The sequence below is a fragment of the Anabrus simplex genome, chromosome 4 (genome assembly GCF_040414725.1).
Source record: "Anabrus simplex isolate iqAnaSimp1 chromosome 4, ASM4041472v1, whole genome shotgun sequence".
NCBI lineage: Eukaryota > Metazoa > Arthropoda > Insecta > Orthoptera > Tettigoniidae > Anabrus > Anabrus simplex.
The window spans coordinates 89,100,023-89,121,677 of NC_090268.1; the positions used below are offsets into that span (position 1 = coordinate 89,100,023).

A 21,655-nucleotide genomic window follows, 5' to 3' on the forward strand; every position below is an offset into this window, starting at 1 on the left:
CTGGAATGCAGTGGTAGGCCAAGGAAGACAAGGTAATGGAGTAGAAGAATTCAGATTGGGACATAGGAGTGGAAAAGAAAGTCGGTTTGTTGAATTCTGCACTGATCATAATTTAATAATTTAGTCCTTGCTAATACTTGGTTCAAACACCACAAACGACGGCTGTATACGTGGATGAGACCTGGAGACACTGGAAGGTATCAGATAGACATTATGATTAAGCAGAGATTCAGAAACTAAGTGTTGGATTGCAAGACTTTCCCAGGACTCTGACCACAACTTATTGGTAATGAAATGCCATCTGAATTTGAAGAAATTGAAGAAAGGAAGGAATGCATGGAGATGGGATCTATACAAGTTGAAAGAAAAGAGTGTGAGGGATTGTTTCAAGGAACACATTGCACAAGGACTAAATGAAACTGCTGAAGAGAACACAGTAGAGAAAGAATGGACAGTTGTGGAGAATGGGGTTATTAGGGTTGCTGAAAAAAGGTCAGGAAAAAAGGTAAGATCAACTAAGGATCAGTGGATAACTCAGGAGATATTAGACCTGATGATGTAGGTACAAGACAGCAGAAAATGAGGAGGGCAGAAAAGAATACAGGCAATTAAAGAATGGCATACCGGACTGCTAAGGAGGAATGGCTGAAAGAGAGATGCAAAAGATGTTGAAGGTTGTATGGTAATAGGAGAGGTAGGTGCTGCATACAGAAAAATCAAGGAAACCTTTGGAGAAAGGAAAACTAGGTGTCTGAATATTAAGAGCTCAGATGGAAAACCACTTCTAGAGAAAGAACATAAGCCTGAAAGATGGCAGGAACATATCCAACAATGGTGTATCAAGATAAAATAGTAGATGATATGTTCTGGAACAAAAAGAGGCAGTTGATGCTGACGAAATGGGAGACCCAGTTATGAGGTCAGAATTTGACAGAGCTTTGAGAGACCTAGATAGGAACAAGGCACCTGGAATTAATGACATACCCTCAGAATTACCTGATTGCCTTTAGAAAAAACCAGTATGGTTAGGTTATTCCATTTAGAGTGTAAGTTGTGCAATACAGGAGAAGTGCTATCTGATTTTAAGCAGAATTTTGTTATACCTGTTCCCAGAAAAGCAGGTGCTCCAAGTGTGAAAACTACTGAACCATTAGTTTAATATCTCATGCCTGAAAAATTTTAACATGTATTATTTACAGAAGAATGGAAAGACAAGTTGAAACTGAGTTGGAAGAAGATCAGTTTGGCTTCAGAAGAAATATAGGAACACGTGAAGCAATCCTGACGTATGTCTGCTCTTAGAGAAGCAAATTAAGAACAAGCCCACGTACATGGCATTCTTAGATCTAGAAAAGGCATTTGATAACATTGGTTGGAATACCGGTAATCTATTTGTGATTCTGAAGGTAATCGAAAAAGAAAATTATCTACAATCTGTACAAAAATCAGTCTGCAGTGATAGGAATCAAGGGCTTTGAAAAAGAGGCAGCAATCCAGAAAGGAGTGAGGCAAGGCTGCAGTTTGTCCTACCTCCCTTCCCCCCCCCCCCCCCCGTCCCTACTTTTCAGTGCTTAGATAGAATGGACAGTAAAGGAAATAAAACAGGAATTCAGAAAGGGAATCGCAATCCAAGGAGAGGAAATCAAAACCCTGAGATTTGCCGGTGTTATTGTTATTCTTATTTGATTCTGCAGAAGGTTTGGAAACATTGCTGTATGGTATGGACAGAGTCTTGGGGAAGAAGTACAAGGTGAAAATAAGCCCAAAACAAAAGTAATGCAGTGCTGTCGAACAAAGTCAGGTGATGCAGGAAATATCAGAATAGGAAGTGAAGTCTTAAAGGAAGTAGATGAATATTGTTACTTGGGTAGTAAAGTAACAAACAGCAGAAGTAAGGAGGACATAAAATGCAGACTAGCACAAGCAAGGAAGGCCTTTCTTAAGAAAAGAAATTTTCTTACTTCAAACATTGATATAGGAATTAGAAAGGTGTTTTGAAGACTTTTGTCTGGAGTGTGGCAATGAATGGAAGTGAAACATGGGTGATAACCAGTTCTGAAAGAAGGAGAATAGAAGCTTTTGAAATGCGGTGTTACAGAAGAATTGCTGAAGGCGAGATGGATAGATCTAAACACGAATGAAAAGATACTGAATTGAATTGGTGAGAGGAAAACGATTTTGCTAAATTTCGCAAGAAAAAATAGAATGATGGGATACATCATATGACACTCAGTACTTGTTCAGTTGGTTTTTGAGGGAAGTGTCGGTGGTAAGAACAGTAGGGGTAAACCAAGGTATGAATATGACAAGCAGATTAGAGGAGATGTAGGATGTAGTAGTTAAAAAGAAATAAAAATATTAGCACAGGCTAGGGTGACATGGAGAGCTGCATCAGTCCAGTCTGTGGACTGATGACTCAACCAGCAACAGTGAGACTGAAACTTCAATGTAAGTTACAGTTTGCCCTGGCCTATATTAAGAGACATACGTAAAAATACTATATCCATTAAGGAATAGCCACAGACAGAATACATTTCATTAAGTAACGTTCAGATTGTTTTAAAGCCTGGTTATAACCTGTGAAGTTTCATTCGTATATTCATTTTATGGAACTAAATAGTTTTCATTCTGTAAATACTACAGTCGATTGAATATTTACATGAATCATTTGCTGCAATTATTTAAGGACATAGATTAACACATACTCTTGAATCTCTTCTTTTTTTCCTATTTGCTTTACGTCGCACCGACACAGATAGGTCTTATGGCGATGATGGGATAGGAAAGGCCTAGGAATAGGAAGGAGGCCTTAATTAAGGTACAGCCCCAATATTTGCCTGGTATGAAAAAGGGAAACCATAGAAAATCACTTCCGGATGCAAGCTCACAGCTGCTCACCCCTAACCGCACAACCAAATCGCCCTGTCTAGAATCTCTAAAGATGGTTTATACATATAGTAAAATATATTGTTTCTGAATGTTGCCTTTCATGTAATTTTTTTTACACTACTACACTGACTGACAGAGAAAATGCAACACCAAGAAGGAGTGGTTCGAAAGGGATGAAAGTTGGGGAAAAAACAGAGATGGCATGGACGAATAATTGATGTTTATTTCAAACCGATATGCAGGTTACACAGTGCGCACGGCATCGTCTCAGTAGGATGTAGGACCACCGCGAGTGGCGATGCACGCAGAAACACGTCGAGGTACAGAGTCAATAAGAGTGCGGATGGTGTCCTGAGGGATGGTTCTCCATTCTCTGTCAACCATTTGCCACAGTTGGTCGTCCGTACGAGGCTGGGGCAGAGTTTGCAAACGGCGTCCAATGAGATCCCACACGTGTTCGATTGGTGAGAGATCCGGAGAGTACGCTGGCCACGGAAGCATCTGTACACCTCGTAGAGCCTGTTGGGAGATGCGAGCAGTGTGTGGGCGGGCATTATCCTGCTGAAACAGAGCATTGGGCAGCCCCTGAGGGTACGGGAGTGCCACCGGCCGCAGCACATGCTGCACGTAGCGGTGGGCATTTAACGTGCCTTGAATACGGACTAGAGGTGACGTGGAGTCATACGCAATAGCGCCCCAAACCATGATGCAGCGTTGTCTAGCGGTAGGGTGCTCCACAGTTACTGCCGGATTTGACCTTTCTCCACGCCGACGTCACACTCGTCTGCGGTGACTATCACTGACAGAACAGAAGCGTGACTCATCGGAGAACATGACGTTCCGCCATTCCCTCATCCAAGTTGCTCTAACCCGGCACGTCTATGCTGTGGAGTCAATGATAGTCTTCTGAGCGGACGCCGGGAGTGCAGGCCTCCTTCAACCAATCGACGGGAAATTGTTCTGGTCGATATTGGAACAGCCAGGGTGTCTTGCACATGCTGAAGAATGGCGGTTACGTGGCGTGCGGGGCTGCCACCGCTTGGCGGTGGATGCGCCGATCCTCGCGTGCTGACGTCACTCGGGCTGCGCCTGGACCCCTCGCACGTGCCACATGTCCCTGCGCCAACCATCTTCGCCACAGGCGCTGCACCGTGGACACATCCCTATGAGTATCGGCTGCGATTTGACGAAGCGACCAACCTGCCCTTCTCAGCCTGATCACCATACCCCTCGTAAAGTCGTCTGTCTGCTGGAAATGCCTCTGTTGACGGCGGCCTGGCATTCTTAGCTATACACGTGTCCTGTGGCACACGACAACACGTTCTACAGTGACTGTCGGCTGAGAAATCACGGTACGAAGTGGGCCATTCGCCAACGCCGTGTCCCATTTATCGTTCGCTACGTGCGCAGCACAGTGGCGCATTTCACATCATGAGCATACCTCAGTGAAGTCAGTCTACCCTGCAATTGGCATAAAGTTCTGACCACTCCTTCTTGGTGTTGCATTTGCTCTGTCAGTCAGTGTAATTACCTTTTAAAAGTTAAATTACTTATGTCAAAGAAAAGAGGAAAAGAACATGTCTCTTACATATAAAAGATACAGCATTTTTTGAAGATATCTTCATTATGCCCTGACCTGATAGGAGCTGGATAAGGCAAAAGAAGGAGGAGGAGGATGGAGTGTGAGTATGGGAGGTTTGTTCAATCGATCATCAATGATATGCATGCCAGGTCAGGGCATTTATGGTACTTCTCCACCTTCCTCTCTCTCTTTCCACCATTCCTCTACCATCATTTTCTTCCAGTCTAGATTTCTTATTCTCACACTCCTCTCTGTTGAATCAATTCACCTTGTTCTCGGTCTCCCTCTTACCCTCGAACTTCATCTCCATCATCTGATTTGGTATTCTATTCTTCTCCGTCCTCTGTGTATGTCCAAACCATCATTGTTTACTCCTATCAATTCTCTCATTTAGTTTATCCATTCCAACCTCCTTCTCACATTTTCGTTGCTCAGTGGGTCTTTCCTTGTCTCGCCTATCGTACTTCTTAGGTATTTCATTTCACTGGCGTGAATTCTATTCTGCTCCCTACTTGTCATTGCCACCTAAGTCCATATGGGTGCATAATACATTTTGTGCCCACGAACCTGCTACGCCAGCGACTAAAAGGGGCGACCAAGGGCTGACTGAATTAGAACCATGAAACAAATTTTGAATCGTACCATCACGCGGGGAACACCATAGGTTGCCTGTACTTGCGACTAGTACCACTAAATTCGGTACGAAATGGGTTTGTGATTAGTAGCAGTAAAAGCCTGGCCTGGTGGATTCCAGTACCCGTGCGTCGTACCCATGTGTGCAACACCGCGGGTCTGGGCGTAGCCTGTGAGTTGTACCACTATATGAGCAGCACCGGGTCTGCGTTGCCTGTGATTAGTACCCACTATGTGAGGAACACCACCGGAATACCGGCGCCCGTGTTTAGTACACCTAGATGGGGAACCTTCTCGGTTTGCGTTGACTCTGAGTAGGGCCATTGTGTGAGACACACCATAGGTCTGCGTTACTTGTACGTATTGCAATACTTGTGAGTAGTACCATCTTTTGTGGAACACCGTGAGTCTTCGCTCCTTCTGATTAATACCCCAACATGACACATACCATGGTTCTATTTTACTCGTGACATGTACCATTCTGTGGGGCCTTAGACGTGGATTTTGCACCCCCTTTAGACACCAAGCATCATTGTGCTTTATAAGTGGTTCCTTGGTCGGTAATCATGTCATTTTCGATCTGTATTGCGTCCGATCCACTGGTTTTTGTTTGTTTGTTTCGTATTTTGTTGAGTTCCTGTCCATCCATTCATTCATTCTTCACGCCATATTTTATTTTATATTTTGGTCAGTGGATGCCTTTGCAATTTTTGTTCTTTCATTTCGTACCATTAGGGGCCGATGACCTTCGGTTAGGCCCCTTAAAACAACAAGCATCATCATCATCATCATCAACATTTTGTGCACTATCTCTTAACTCTTCCTTGGTACTTCCTTATTCCAGACAAGGTTTAATACACTCTGATAGAATGCATTACCCTGTTGCACCCTCTTGCTTATCTCCATGTCCATCCTTGTATTCTGCATTAATTCACTCCCTAGATATTTGAAACTGTGTACAATTTCAAGGCTTTTACCACCAATTTTCACAATGCCTTTCCCTCATCTTTCTCCTCTTGATATCATCATGATCTTGCTTTTTCTCTGCACAGATTTTCATACAATACTTTTCAATTTTCTCATTCAGTGCATCAAGTTGTTATTGTACTTCTTTGCTGTTTGTTCCCGAGACCACAGTATCATCTCAAATAGTAATAACTTTGTCTCCCTATTACCATATGCTTCCTTTGTCTCCTTCACAATTTTGTCCATAACCATTAGAAACAAAAGAAGTGACAGCACACTCCCGTGTCTTCATCCAGTTTCATTTCTAAACTATTCTGTCTTCCCAACCAGAGTCTGTATGCTACTGACGCAGTAGTTGTACATTACTTGCACTATTTCTGCAGTTTTTATACCCATTCTCTTTTTGACCATGGCTCTCAAATCTTCTCCTGGGAACACTGTCACATGCCTTTGATAAATATATGAATGTCATGACCAGATCCTTTCCATATTCCCAATTCCTCATGCTGAAAATTGGGTCCATTGTAGATCTTCCACTTCTAAAGCCATACTGTTCATCTTCCAACTCTCTCTCTACCTTTTTTCTCATTCTTCTCTCTAATATCCTTTCCAGTATTTTTGTCATTTGTGATAAGAGTGTGATTCCTCTAAAGTTATCACACACTTTCTTGCCCCCTTTCTTTAAGATTATTATTATTATTATTATTATTATTATTATTATTATTATTCCGAGGTATCTGTGGAACAGCAGAGGTGAAAGAAGGTGCGGGCTGGAACAGGTCTCAACTACAAAATTAAAGTTAATTTAAAACTTTAACAAAGGTTATATTTTCTTTTCAAAATCAACAAATAACAGATAACAACATTTAACAATTTCCACTAGGTGAAATAACGACGAAAGGCAGGTACAAAATAATTTTGCCCGTTCAGGGGTTTTTTACAAGGTTTTGGGCTGCCAGCCCCACAGTCACAATCCTTGAGCTATTCGTCCAACTTTACCAAGGTACAAAATTGAACAAAGGGGCAGAAAACCCCATCATGCCAAGGAGCACTTGCTCCTAATTACAATGTTAAGCCTCCTAGAGGCACATTCCAAAATACCAGAAAGAGCGGACCTGCTCTCAATTTTACAAGCCTATCCAAGGCCACAACAAACTTCACTTCTAACTGACCCCACTGCACACAAAGAAGCAGGGGCATTTAATACCCACCCTACAGGGCCTTCACATGAAGAAAACAAAACATCAGGTTAATTAAATGGCCCAAAATACAAAATTGAATGGAGGCGAATACATGCACTCCTACACTTAAGTTTATTAAAACCTATGTAGCGCTAGGCCGATAATACAGGGGCTAATCCCAAGCTAGGGAGGTGACTCGTATGAGAAACTTTAATACATTAATGAAGAGAAGGAACGGTTACGAAAACGTAGTCACCTCAATTTCAAATGAGGGGGAGCTCGAGAGGGTGAAGCACTCTCTATCCCCGAATTAAAATTCAAGAAAACTGAAGTTTACCAGGAAAAGGGTTTACATGTTTAATCGGTTACATATTAAAGGTTTCGAACCCTCCCCGAGAGTTAGACTGCTGAGCTAGCAAGAAATAAAGATGCTAAAAGGCCATTACCTTGTTGAAGATCTGCTGTCTGAAGAACGAGGCGCTTCCCGCCCCCTGCTACATATTCACACACTGAGTTAGATGTTATACTAGTGGCCCGGAGACAAGAAAACCCTCGTGGAAAATTCGAGACCTTTTAAGAATGAGTCGACACACCCCCTCAACTTTATTGGATAGCTTAGAGCTACATATCCATATCGAAGAAGACCTACATGATTGGCTGAGGATGAATTAAATTCGGGATTGGCTAAGTTCAAACCTGGCGGAAGGAAGGATTAATATTGCCAACCCAAAAATAAAAGAACAAAATTTAGTAAAGACAACAACTTTTGAATACAACATTTCTTCAAGAAGGTTCATTCCTTTGCACCAGAGTGCATGATCATAGTTTTTGGTAGAGACATCTGTTAGAGAATGTCCACACTTCTTGATCAATGATAAACAAAAACACATCAAAATTCACACAGAGCCATCTTCGGAGAAACTGTTGAGTTAATACAGTTTTTTAAAGTTCAGGCTTTCTCCTGTAGAGGAGTTTCAATTGGCGCAATATTTGAACTAGCGGCGTGGAGGTGTGCCGCCCATTACAATTATTATTATTCCTTTTCCCCAGTCTTCTGGCACACGTTTCCATATGCACTTCAATAATCTGTACACCCATTGTAGTCCAATAGTCCAGCAGCTTTTATCATTTCCATACTAAATTTATCTATCCCTGGTGCCTTCCCCATTTTAATTTTACAGACTGCTAATTCCACCCACGACATTGCTATATCATCTGCTTTTTAGACATCACACCGTATTACTAGCATCTTCTCTGCACAGTTTCACACATTCAGCAGTTTATCAACATACTCCTTCCATCTTCTGTTTTATGTAAATTCTTTCCAACTTTTCTTCTTTCCTTCTCTTTCCGATCTTACATTTCTTTCTGTTATCAAGAAACTTCTTTTGCTTTCTTCTTTTTATCTCTTTTCCATTTCTGCTGTGCTTTCTTCTTTTCTTTCACTGTTTCTCACTCATTACACCACGGTGCCTCCTTTTCTTTCATTCTCATCAATGTTCTACCACTGGCACACTCTGCCTCACTTACAAATGCTTTTTTGAAGTTGGACCATTCATTTTCCACATTTCCTACTTCAGTAAATGGAATTTGTTGTTTCAGTCTCTCCAGAAATTCTTCCTGTACATTCTTATCTTTTAATTTCCACACTTTTATTTTACTTTCTCTTATCTCTTTTAATTTTTCCCTTTTCCCCACACTCATTTTTGCTATCACAACTGCATGGTCTCCATCAAATGCTTCTCCTGGTATAGCTGTTACATTCATCAACTGTCTGCGATTCGTCCTTTCCACCAGAAAGTAATCAATTACTGATTTTATTCTTCTGTCACATCAGCCATATCTTGTAATTTTCCTGCTGTTTTTCTTCCAAAACTGTCTGTTGCCCACAATCATTCCATTGCTCTCAAAAAGCTGAACTAGTTTCCCTCCTTCTTCATTACTTTTTCCATATTCATATGGTTCGAATACTTCTTCCTTTTCTTGTGTTTCATTTCCCACTTGTGCATTTAAGTCTCCCATTATAATCTCTCCCGCATCAAGAATTTAATTGTATATAGTCCACCTGTTCAATACATGTTTGCCATTTGATAAATGGTCTCTCTAAAAGGCTACATAGGACATGTTTCGACCTAGCCTAGAGGTCATTATCAGCCAAAATAATGTAAAGAAGGAAGACATATACAAAAAAAAAAAAAAAAAAACAGTCAATACGGAACCAGAATGAAGTTCGCTTCCACATCAGTTATCTCCTTTCCTAGTTTCTCAAAGAATTCCTCGATCCTCCTCTTTGTTCCCTCTCTGTGGTACATACACTTGTATGAAGTCCTTCACTTTGTTCCTCGTTCTCAGTCCAGTTTTCATAATCCTGTCACTGATGTACTCTACCATATTCCTCCAACTATTTTAAAATAATAAGGCCCACTCAATTTTTTGCCACCTGACCACAACTCCAGTAAAGTGAATATCCTTTCCTCATTCTCTTCATTACTTTCCCCTTCCATTTAACTTTGCCCAACTCCATCATTTCTATACCCTCTTTCTCCATAAAATCCACCACTTCTTTCCTGTCAGGGTCTTAAGGTTGATTATGCCCACCTTCATGATGTTGGCTACTGGTCACCCATTTTTCACAGTTCCCCCAGCACTCAAGGAACTACACATGGCTTGCAGGATACACCGTAACCTTTTCAGAGGCAAGTTTGAAAGTACCATATTCATATTTAGGTTGTTATTACAGTGGGGTCGCCTCTCCCAGAGGCATTTTATACCTACTGCCAGGTGTAACTTTAGGCCGCTCCTCAGAAGCGAACATGTCTTTTGCAACTGCTTCACTGAAGTACAGACATTGCTGACAAGATAAAGTTCAAGGGTTATGAATTTCATGTTTTTGGTCCATATTGAACTGAGATTACATATAAACTATAAACATAAAAGTTTTCCACCTATTCAATACATAGTTATATTTACACTATGTGTATCTACACTGCATGTATTTACATAACTATGTATTGAATAGGTGGAAAACTTTTATGTTTATAATTTATATGTAAGAGAATGTTCCGTTTTTTCTGCCATTGGGACTGGGATCCTCCTCCACCATCTAAACCGTTGAGCAGAACTCCTTTCTGGTGAATTTATGTGTCATTTCCTACACAAAGGCTTCACCTGACCTCCAAGGGAAGGACTCCTCTGCCCGTAGATTTGGTCCACCCATATTCTTGTTTAAATCTCCAATCACCTTCCAGTCGGAATCCCTGAAATTTCCACTTCCTTGAACTTCTCCCATGTTGCATTTATCACTTACCATATATATCCAACTATATTGGTACCAATACCTGTTTGCTTTACATTGTTGGTACCACCTTCTTCTTACCCTTCTCCTTCTCTTCTGCCGGTCTGAGTGGCTCAGACGGTTGATGCGTTGGCCTTCTGACCCCAACTTGGCAGGTTCGATCCTGGCTCAGTCCAGTGCTATTTGAACGTGCTCAAATACATCAGCCTTGTGTTTGTAGATTTACTGGCATGTAAAAGAACTCCTGCGGAACAAAATTCTGGCACCTCAGCGTCTCAAAAACCGAAAAAGTGGATAGTGGGGCGTAAAGCCAATAACATTATTATTCCTTTTCTTCTACTTTCCTTAACACAGTGGTGGCACATGACTTTTATCACTGGGGGTTCAACAGGTAGAAGAATTTGTGTGCCATTCGCCTGTCGTGGGCTGTAACCTTCCAAAATAAGATGGTAGAAGTTCTGGAAATGTGATGAAATGAGAGAAGCAGACAATACATGCTGAAACTTACCACTTGCAAAATAGGAAACGTTTCACAATCAGCTTATACAAATATCCATCCCATGCTCCTTGGGGGACGCAGACTTATATATCACTGCTTCATTGAAGTCCACAGAGTCTCGAACCAAGTACTTTTCAGTTGACAACATAGCAAGAGCATAAGTCTATCCTCGATTATTGTGCTGTGCAAGAAAGTCTTTATTCTTTTCAGGGTTGATAAGCACCTTTCTGCTTTTGATGTCGTCATGTAATAGTAATAACTATATTTAAAAGTTTTATGCTTTTGCCAAAAACACTCTGCATCTTATTTTCTAAAAGAAACTGCAGTAAAGTCACAGCCCCAGAAACAGCCAAAAAATAATTTCTCATGTATAATATTTCAAGTTCGGTTCTCAGTTCTGATTTGTCAAGGAATCGGTTGGCTTCACATGCTTTGTACAAAAGAGAGTGGAGAAACTGCTTCTCCAATTTGCTGAAATTCTCAGCTTGAAACAGGTTTACTGCAAGAAGGTGGTTTGTGAATTGAAACCATTCCTTTGCTTGAAGAATGACCGTGCCACAAATCTTTGCCACAACTCATTTCACGCAGGTATCACACAGCAGCCCCCGTGATACCTTCGCAGGCCGGGGTAGTGTGTCATGTTCGTCAGCAATATGTTTTTTGTTGTTTGTTTTCTTTTTTTCCCCTAACCATTTTCATAGCAGCCTCGAAACCTGAAAGTACACCTTTGACTTCCAACGGATCTGAATTTCGCTTTTGCAGCTGACTGTATGAGATGTTTACATGAGGCATTGAAAATGAAAATGAAAACCTGCTTTCCAGTCATAGACCAGGTCAGGGTTGGAATGAATGAACCAGATATAGGCTATTATTACAATGGGATTGCCACTCCCAAGGTGATATTAATGACTGATAAACTACATGAGGCATTATCTGATGGGAAACAGCAGAACAGAACTGAAATAACAGGTGCTCCAATTTTAAACACAAACCTCTTCCTTGCAATATGGTGTTGGGCTGTCAAGAGGTAGTTTCCAGTCAATCCAGGCATTTGATGAGGGCAGCTCTGTTCTCATAAACTACTTCAGTGGTCCTTGATTGAAAATTCCACCTTGTGTTTGAAGCACGAGGTAATCTTCTACCAACAACTTTGTTCAGTACACCTGATCACTGTGGGGAGTAATGAAAGAAGCTAAAATCTTCTCTGATGAGAGCTTGCACTCTTGAATAGCGACCACTCGTCACATTTGTCCCATCATAACTTTATGAAATTAACTTAACTGGATTATCCACAACTTCTCTCAAAGAAGATTTTAAACACTCTGCCATTGTCTTAACATCATGACTAGCAGGTGAGGGGAAACCCCAGAATCTTTCAACTGGCTTATCATTGGGAAGAACGTAGCTCAGTACAATAACTAATTGCATTGTATTTGATGTATCGATGGTCTCATCTCTTGATTACTGAAATGAAGTGCACTGTGGTGATTTCCTCTTTTTATTTTCTCACGACAGGTTTCAAACCTGCACGAAAGCAAATCATTCTGAACGACTTTCGAGGTGCCGTTAAAAACAGTAGCTTTGAACAGATGGTCCCTTAAAGCAGTGTCAATTTTGGAACTAAAATTAACGAGTCCTCAAAATATGCCAGGATTCGAATATTCACTTGTCTCGTCATGCCCGCACATTGGCAACTCAGATGTGCCACAGTCGACAATCTTTGACAGCATATAACGTTTCTTCCATACTTTATTGTTGTGTCTTTCCACAGACTGCCTGTAAGCGTAGCCAAGTTGCTGCCAGATATCGTGTCTTCCTAGAAGATCAAATTCTGACTGGGCAAGCGTACAAGATTTAGAACTTTTGTATTTCTTTATTTTTTGGGACTAATATCAGAAGTCTACTACTCCGACTTTGGTCCAAGTCCCTTCACTTTCATCACTCACAAATCATAAATCATGAAAACAAAACAACCTATTAGTGATTTTGTACCCACAGATCCACTAAGTTCTTTTGTGTATATCCATTGTGAATTTACGCACGATTTCTTTACTTTTACTTTTAGTCTGCCTCGTTATATCAAGATCAGGCAGTGAGTGTCCATCATTCTTAATTTCAAATTTGCACTTATAAGAGATAGAAGTAAAGTTTGTTTTCCTAAATATCTGGACATTGTTCAAACTTATTTTGTAGCTCCTTACCTTTCCTGGGCACAAAGATTGTAAACGCAACTACAGTGCACAAAAACACACACACACACACAGACAAAATATTGTAACTCCTATGTCCTAAAATTGTTTCTGATTCACAAAACACTGCAGTAAAGCACTCACATGTTTGCACAGCATACAATAATATTAACGAATTATGATAATCACTGCAAACTATTGTAAAAACTAGTAATTACACTTGAAAAATTTGAGGAATCTTTAGGGATGTGTGTTTGCACTGTTGACGATGTTGGTATCTTAATTCTAAGAACCTGTTTTGGCTTGACCATTAGTGTTTTCATTAGTATTACCTTCCCGCTACTCTTTGTGCCTGATTTTTAAGTTTCCCTCCAAAAAGTAATTACTCCAAAGAAGTCAAATGAATAGATGTTTAGTAAGTATTGATATAATTGGGACCAAATATCAATCTGAATTTGACAGTTTAATGTGACCATGATGCTTTTCAACACTGGCACTATGTGCCCTACTCTCTGCTGCCATAGTTAAATTCCTATAAGGGCAATAGATGGCAGGCACATAATAGTTGTCGGGTAACCCCAACAACACAACTTGTTATTATGGAGATGAGTGAGAGTGGCATATTGTGCATGTGTAAAGCACAGATATCCATTTCTATGATATTCTGGTCTTGTCTTCGTGCTGCTGACATCTCCCTGCATCCCACCACTCTCTTCGCTTAGGTACAGACAAAGGGATGGCCTTTCATGAGGGTACATTTCAGACGAGTATCCAGCCATGGACTTTGTGCAGCTCACATGAACTGAAAGTTAGTATGGGTATATTATAGGTAGATGGGCTTAGCAAAAGCTTCGAAATTGACAAAGGAGTTGTGAAAATTAAATTGAGTACAATTTGCTAATATTAACTGGAGGTGCTCCGTTGTAGTCTACCAGAAACTGCTGCTGCCTCAACATTTCAACTTTACATTCTCTCCTCCACACACATTTCCCACATGCCTAACAATGGAGTTCTCCATGACCAAAGCCTTAACCCCACCTACCTTATTTGATCCCATCCCCTTCTAGTCTCTCCTGTCTTTGCTGATGGCTGCAGAACCTACTTCCTCCTCCCTTTTCTCCCTCCCTTGACCCTGGTCCACCTCCCTTCTCCTGTCCTCTAAACTGCATTTCTCTTTCCTACATTTTCCTTAATTCCTACTTCTCCCCCATCTTCTCCAGTAGTTCCTTGTTCCTCATCTTCTCTCTGCTGTTCTGCCTGCAGTGATTCTTAGTGGTTTCTCACCAATACTTAACCTGAATTGTGTCCTTGAAGAGAGTCCTTTGCCCTCAATTTCTTTCCTATCCCTCTTGGACACCTACTTTATCCTGTACGTTGTTTGAGGGAGACTTACATTCCTCCCTATCCATGAGAATCCTAATTATCTCCCTCAAACTCCTCAACTCCTCTCTCATACTCGTTAATGCCTGGTCACATCCACAGTCTCTACCCCTGCATTCCTTAGCCATTCTTTACAGAAAAATGAAAAATCACAAAAAATAGAATAACTTCTTCTATGAATTTAAAAAAATTCAAAGGAGAAAAATATTGTCTTTATCACATGGCAATGAAGTAAGCAATATATTAACTAATAAAATAACTACACTTCAGTACTACTAAGCGTATTATATTATTACTATTTTATCCAACTAAATAAAATGGCATATGTCTTTTAGTGCCGGGATGTGTCCGAGGACTTCTGCTCGCCAGATGCAGGTCTTTTGATTTGATGCCCATAGGTGACCTGCACATTGTGATGATGAATACGTCATATACACCCAGCCCCCGTGTCAGCAAAGTCCCAACCCTGCCAGGAATCGAACCCGGGACACCTGTGACCAAAGGCCAGAACGCGAACCATTCAGCCATGGAGCCGGACCCTGTCCCCAGTGACGTCATCCATACACCATTGCAGTCTAGCACGTTTATGCACATTAGTCAAAGGTAGGCGGAGAAGTGGACGACGCGCCGGTAACCCAGATCGTAATAAACAGCAACGGACTGTCACTCCTGATAATGCACGATGTGTTACATTGTTCCAATGTTGCGCCAGAGCCGAGGAGGACGCAGATCTGTCCTGCAATGCCATTCAGGTGAGGTATCTATCTTCCTGGGGGGAGGGGTCTGGGTAGTGCGACCAGACCCATCCTGTCGTATTCTACGGCCTTCTGTGAACCATTCTGTATGCACCCGTTGCACTGCCGACACACTTCATCACACATGAGCAGCAATTTCCCGGATGGATGCATCACTTTCTCTCATGCCAATAATGCATCCTCTTTCAAACTCGCTCATTTGATGGTACAGTTCTTGCATACATCTGCGAGGCATCCTGCATGTCTGCTCAAGTTACACTGATCCATTACCTTTGGTTTATAGCAACAAGGAGAGCCGCAGGTACATTTTACCAGTCGGTGGTGGTGCGCCAAGATATCGATGTTGACCTTGAACATGAGGGCTGACATGGTTCAAATGGTAATCATTTCTTCAGAAGATACTAATGCACATGCCCTTTGAATATGAACTTCCTATCTCTAGTCTTTTTATGAACATGAGTGTATATACACACACACACACACACACACACACACACACATATACTTAGAGTACTTCATTATAGACTGTTATGCCTTTCAGCATTCAGTCTACAAGCCTCTGTGAATTTACTAACTACTGCCACAATCCTCTATTTGTAACTAGTTCTTTGACCTTGTTTAGTTCTTATACCTCTTATCTTTCAATTGTTATAAACTGAGCCTAGCCATCATCATCTTGGTCTCCCTGTAGTTCTCCTACCCTCCATAACAGAGTCCATTATTCTCATAGGTAACGTTTCCTCCTAACTTTATCTCCTAAATTGTGAGTTTTAGTCTATCAGGTATTGAAACATTGACCTGTAAATTACAATTTTTAAGAATTGAAACCAAGAGTTTGTAAGTCAATATGGAACAGTCATGCAGTTTATTGTTTGCAAAGACAAACATCAGATCTTTTACGTGCCAGCTTTATAATACATGGAGTGTCAACTGGACTTTTTTCTTCCCTTCAAAAATCAGACTACATCTGTCAGGTTTTGACTCTCTGTCTTGAGATCTGGAGGCAGACACTCTACCACTGATCTGGAGAGGGAACTGAAATGAACAAGTCATATATATGAAAAGATGGGAATGTGTGCTCCTGTTCATGTTCCTATCTTTTTATACTAAACATTAGAAATTGTAGATGGAGTGCATTTTAAATCAATAAAACTTTATCTGAAATGACAATTTTCATTTATGTCAGACTCTGTATTCAAGTGGTTTCCTGTAGTGTTACTGTAGATTAAAATGTGTTGTTTCATCTAAATTATAATTTAAGTTTATGGTGATAAATTGTGAACTTTCTTACAGGGTATCAGATGTACCTGCTGTATCAGATATACCTGCTGAAGAAATGATAGAAGCAAACTCTACGGTGATAGAGAAACCATTGGTAGCAGAAGGACATCTGACTGCTGAAGAAGAGGGATTATCAGATGAAAGTTTTGACAAAGAAATCATCTGTGGTATACCTAGCATTGATGAGGAAGCCTTAATATTACCGTAAGATGCTTGGATCATTGAAGTCGGTGGTGTAATCTTCTTTCACGTGTAAACTGTTGAGGGGTTTCATTATTTAATCTATTTGTTTTTTATGTTGCGCTGACTCAGGTTAATGCTAACAGTAGGTTAGGACTAGGAAGGAATAAATTGCGCCCTGAAGTATGGTACAGCCGCAGCATTTTCGTGGTGTAGGGAAGTGAAATCACTGAAAACCATCTTGAGGGCTGCCCACAGTGTGGTTCAAACCTACTATCTCCCTAATGCAAGCTCACGGCTACATGACCCAAGCCACATAGCCAGCTCGCTCGGTTTTCATTATTGTATAATATATTGTGTAATATTCTCACTATCTTCAAGTGCACTTTTGGATTACTAGGGTTGGGAGAGTGTTGATAGTTGGTCCAATAAGAGACTTGTTTGCCTACCCATCTCTCCCATCAGTCAGTAGATAGCACCATGGATGAGTAAGTGTAAGTTATTTATTGGCTGTTGACTATCATTTTAGAGATTCATTAAAGGTTGTTCTATTTTTGTGTTATTATTCTTCTTGATTGGTATTATATTTGTTCTTGAGAAAATGATTAGCCTGTATACAGTGTATAAATGTGTTTTGTTCTCCCTCTAATTCGATTTTATTTCATTATTGTATGCAATCACTTACTTCCTCTTCATGGATTAGGCTAATAGCTTGTTCCGACCTCACATTTCATTCTGTCTCTTCATAGGACGATCAATATCTTTTCTTACCATAGGACAGTGGCGGCTCGTGGTATCTGAAGCTGGGTGTTGCACCAAAACATTCAGTGTCACATTTTCATAGCTTACAGAAATAACAAGAAACTCTATTATCGTTAAGTAATGAACTACATTCTTACTAAAACTGGAATATCAGGCATTTACAACCCAGGAATTAAGAGGCTAATTATACACTATAACTACAGTCACTCTTATTAATAATGTTATTGGCTTTTTTACTACTGACTTTTTTACGGTTTTTGGAGATGCTGAAGTGCCGGAATTTAGTTCTGCAGGAATTCTTTTATATGCCAGTAAATCTACTGACACGAAGCTGACGTATTTGAGCACCTTTAACCAATGGACTGAGCTAGGATCGAACCTGCCACATTGCGGTCAGAAAGCCAGTGCCTCAACCGTCTGAGCCACTCAACCTGGCACAGTTACTGTTGCCTCAGATGAATTGAAAATTTGCCCTCCTGTTTTTCATTGAAGCAAGATGTTGGTAATATTGTGGGTGGTTTGGTGTGGCGTGGAAAAGAAATCACCCAGCCAGTTGGCCGGGCAGTTAGGGTTGCGTAGCTGTGAGCTTGCATTCAGGGGATAGTGGGTTCGATCACCACTATCGGAAGCCCTGAAGATGGTTTTCTGCGGTTTCCCATTTTCACACCAGGCAAATAGCTGCCTCTGTGGATCAGCGGTAGAGTGTCGGCCTCCTGATCCCAAGATAGCGGGTTCAAACCCGGCAGAGGTAGTCGGATTTTTGAAGGGCGGAAAAAAGTCCATTCGACACTCCATGTCGTACGATGTCGGCATGTAAAAGATCTCTGGTGACACATTTGGTGTTTACCTGACAAAATTAATTAAATCTCAGCCATAGACGCCCAAGAGAGTTTCGGTTTACTCGGTCTGCCATCTAGTGGGGGCCTAGAGTAAAACGGAACGTCGAAATTGACGAGCAGACAGCCAGATGGCGTCAAATTGAAATGTCTGCACACGGTAGCTGAGGCCATACGATTATTATTATTACCAGGCAAATGCTGTGGCTGTACCGTAATTAATGTCGCAGCCACTTCCTTCGAACTCCTAGCCCTTTCCTATCCCATTGTCACCGTAAGACTTATCTGCGTCGGTGCAACGTTAATGAAATTCATAATTTTAAAAAGTGGAAATGAATTACCTTTGCGAGAGGAGAGTAAGTAGGAATGAAGTAATCTCTGCAGAGTGGCGCAATCTAACGAGGTCATTTGGAACTATTTCTCAATAGCGGACTTGTTAGTCTCGTGCAACTCCCTGAGACCAATACTGGCAAGCATGCTACCTGATGTTATACAGGCTGAGGCTCGTCCCTGCTGAGGTACATTGAGCTGCGCTATCAGTTAGGGAGTTGCCATAGGAAAGCAAACCCGCTGAGTTTGATTCAAAGCCAGCAGCATTTATTGGTCCGTTACGAAGCATTAGTACAGTGAACGACCAAAGATGGTTGATTTTAACATGTTTTCGAATATATGTTGGGTTTATTAAACTAAAACGACAAATGAAGTGTAAAATTATTGGGAGTTGTGCAACACTGCAACAATATCACTCACCGCCCCTGCCGTAGGAGGATATTCCAGGGCAAGTTTTGGAATTCTGTTGTTATCCATCCTTAGAACTTCATTTTTCCAATTTATCGTGTTTTGGGATATTCTTTCATTCACTGAGAATATATTTAATTGTTGTCCTGTCTCTTCATTTTGTATTTTTAGGGAGTATCCTTTCACTGATCTGAGGAATCTCATTTCAGATGATTGTATTTTGTTCCTATAGCTTGTTTTATCCACCCATGTCTCACTTCCATATAACAAAGTTGGAACGGCCATAGTCTTATAGAATTTGAGTGTCTTCTCTTATTTTTCCTTTCAGTATTTGGTGAATTGTCCCACACACACATATATTGAAATCAATGAAGCTTCTTCTTCACTTCGTCATGATCATTATAAGATTCAATCACACTGTGAGAAATAACTTCTCTTGAAGTTAGGAGATATGATCTCGATGCAATATTTCTCCATCTCCTCAGTAGAATTAATTGGCAGTGTTGCCTTGCTCTCCTCTTCTACATATGCAAGTGTTCTTTCCAGGAATTTCAAGCCCTCTGTGTGAGTCCAGCCAATAAGTCTTTTTTCTTCTTCCATTTCATGATCACATTGAGTTTCATTGTTTGGCACGATAATAATGTCATTGTGTGTCAACTCGTGCATTTCATCCATTTTTCATTCACTCATCAACATCTTTATGATCAATTCTCCTACTACCTGGTAATTTTTCCAACAATGCTTTCATTTTACGGTGTTTATCGTCCTTGTGTTGGCTTTCACTAACATCGATTTCATCCTAATTCTCATTCTCTGTATGGTCTAGAAGGTTTTTTTTTTTTTTTTTTTTTTTTTTTTTTTTTTTTTTTTTTTTAATGTAACCGTAATTACTGGCTGAATGTCATCCCATCTCTCTGAAATCTACGAAACAACATCCAATGTGTGTACTTGTTTCAACCAATCTTCATCTTTCATCTGCCACCGTGATCAGAATGGTTTATAATTTTTTCAGGACTTCCTCTTGAGAGATTCTAAGAGTTATTGGTCCATTGGATGTTGCAAAGAAGTAAAATTAGGTGTTCGGAACATTACATGTATCTCACCATCTCAAAGATATTCTGCACCCAGGTGAGATGGTGCATCATCAAGAATGAGTAGAGCTTTCCTGGATAAATTTTTAGACTCTAAAAATTTTTCTATCGATGGTACAAACTGATTTTTAAACCATGTCCTAAATGCATGCAAGTTCGTCCAGGCATTGGCTTGGTTTGTGTACCGTACTGGGAGGGAATTATCTACTTTCTTAAAAACTCGCAGATTATTTATGTCCCAAGTAGATGGAGTGGACACGTGTTTCACGTGCATTACTACAGACTGCAGTTAATCTTTCTTTGGTCCTTTTGTAACCAGGAGCAGTTGATTCTTATGTAGAAGCTAATGTTTTAGTTAGTAGCATTTTATAGTTCAGGCCAGTCCTTTTTTTGCTATATGTTTAACGTCGCACCGACACAGATAGGTCTTATGGCGACGATGGGTCAGGAAAGGCTGTGGCCTTAATTAAGGTAGAGCCCCAGCATTTGCCTGATGTGGAAATGGGAAACTATGGAAAACCATCTTCAGGGCTGCCAACAGTGGAGTTCGAACCCATTATCTCCCGGATGCGAGCTCACAGCCGCGTGCCCCCTAACCACACAGCCAACTCGTCCAGTCAGGCCAGTCTCATCATAATTGTACAACTGGTTCCTTGTCAGCCCATCATCATCTGAGTTTATGAAAATGTACCTTGTGTTGATTGCCTGCTTCTGATTGCGCTGACAACTTCTCTCCATAAATGGCCAGTTGCCTTATCTCATACCTGTTTTTATCTCGGTGATCAAGCTACCCTACTTTTGCTGTGAAGTTGTCATCATTAAGCATCATATTTTCCCCAAATTTTGTGTAAAATTTCAGGACCTTTTCCTGAAAAAAGTTTGTCTTGTTATAGGCATCACTTTACCTCTTCGCTGTGAGAACCACATAAACAATACTTCATCTACATTCTGAAGCTCACTTCTTTTCATTGTCTTTCTGTTTTTCAGTCCACATATTGGAGCCTGTGCTGAACATCACTTCTCTATCTGAACAGGTTTTTTCCAGTCTCTAATGGTGCTTAGAGCTTTCCATTTAATTTTCATAGAAAACACAAAATTATTTGTTTTTTTTTTTTTTTAATCAGTCTTTCTCTCTTCTCCCTTTTTTTTTCTTTTTTAAATGGCATGTTCACTCTTCAACTTACACAAAGAAAGGTTAAACTCGTAGATGCACTCGGTAAACTAAACCAGACATGTATAGAAAAGTAACTAATGTGAAACTAATGTTCAAATGTTAATGCTTTTATGTAGTGCACAGTGTGCACGTATTACGTTTTTACATTGTTGTGTAGTGAATATATTGAATTGTAAAGAAAAGCAAGGTGTTATTTCGATCAACAATGTACAGTACTGTAATTC

The 21,655-nt window shown here is 40.6% G+C and overlaps 1 protein-coding gene across 4 annotated transcripts in view; it reads left to right on the forward strand.

The window, feature by feature from the left end:
* The window catches only part of LOC136872433 (uncharacterized), a 383,991-nt gene that overhangs the window by 275,068 nt on the left and 87,268 nt on the right, over positions 1–21,655 (forward strand). For all 4 annotated transcript variants that reach the window (XM_067146250.2, XM_067146249.2, XM_067146251.2 and 1 more), the window contains one exon: positions 16,663–16,854. In XM_067146250.2, coding sequence (XP_067002351.2) covers positions 16,663–16,854 — 192 coding nt within the window. The remainder of the gene's footprint in view (positions 1–16,662; positions 16,855–21,655) is intronic.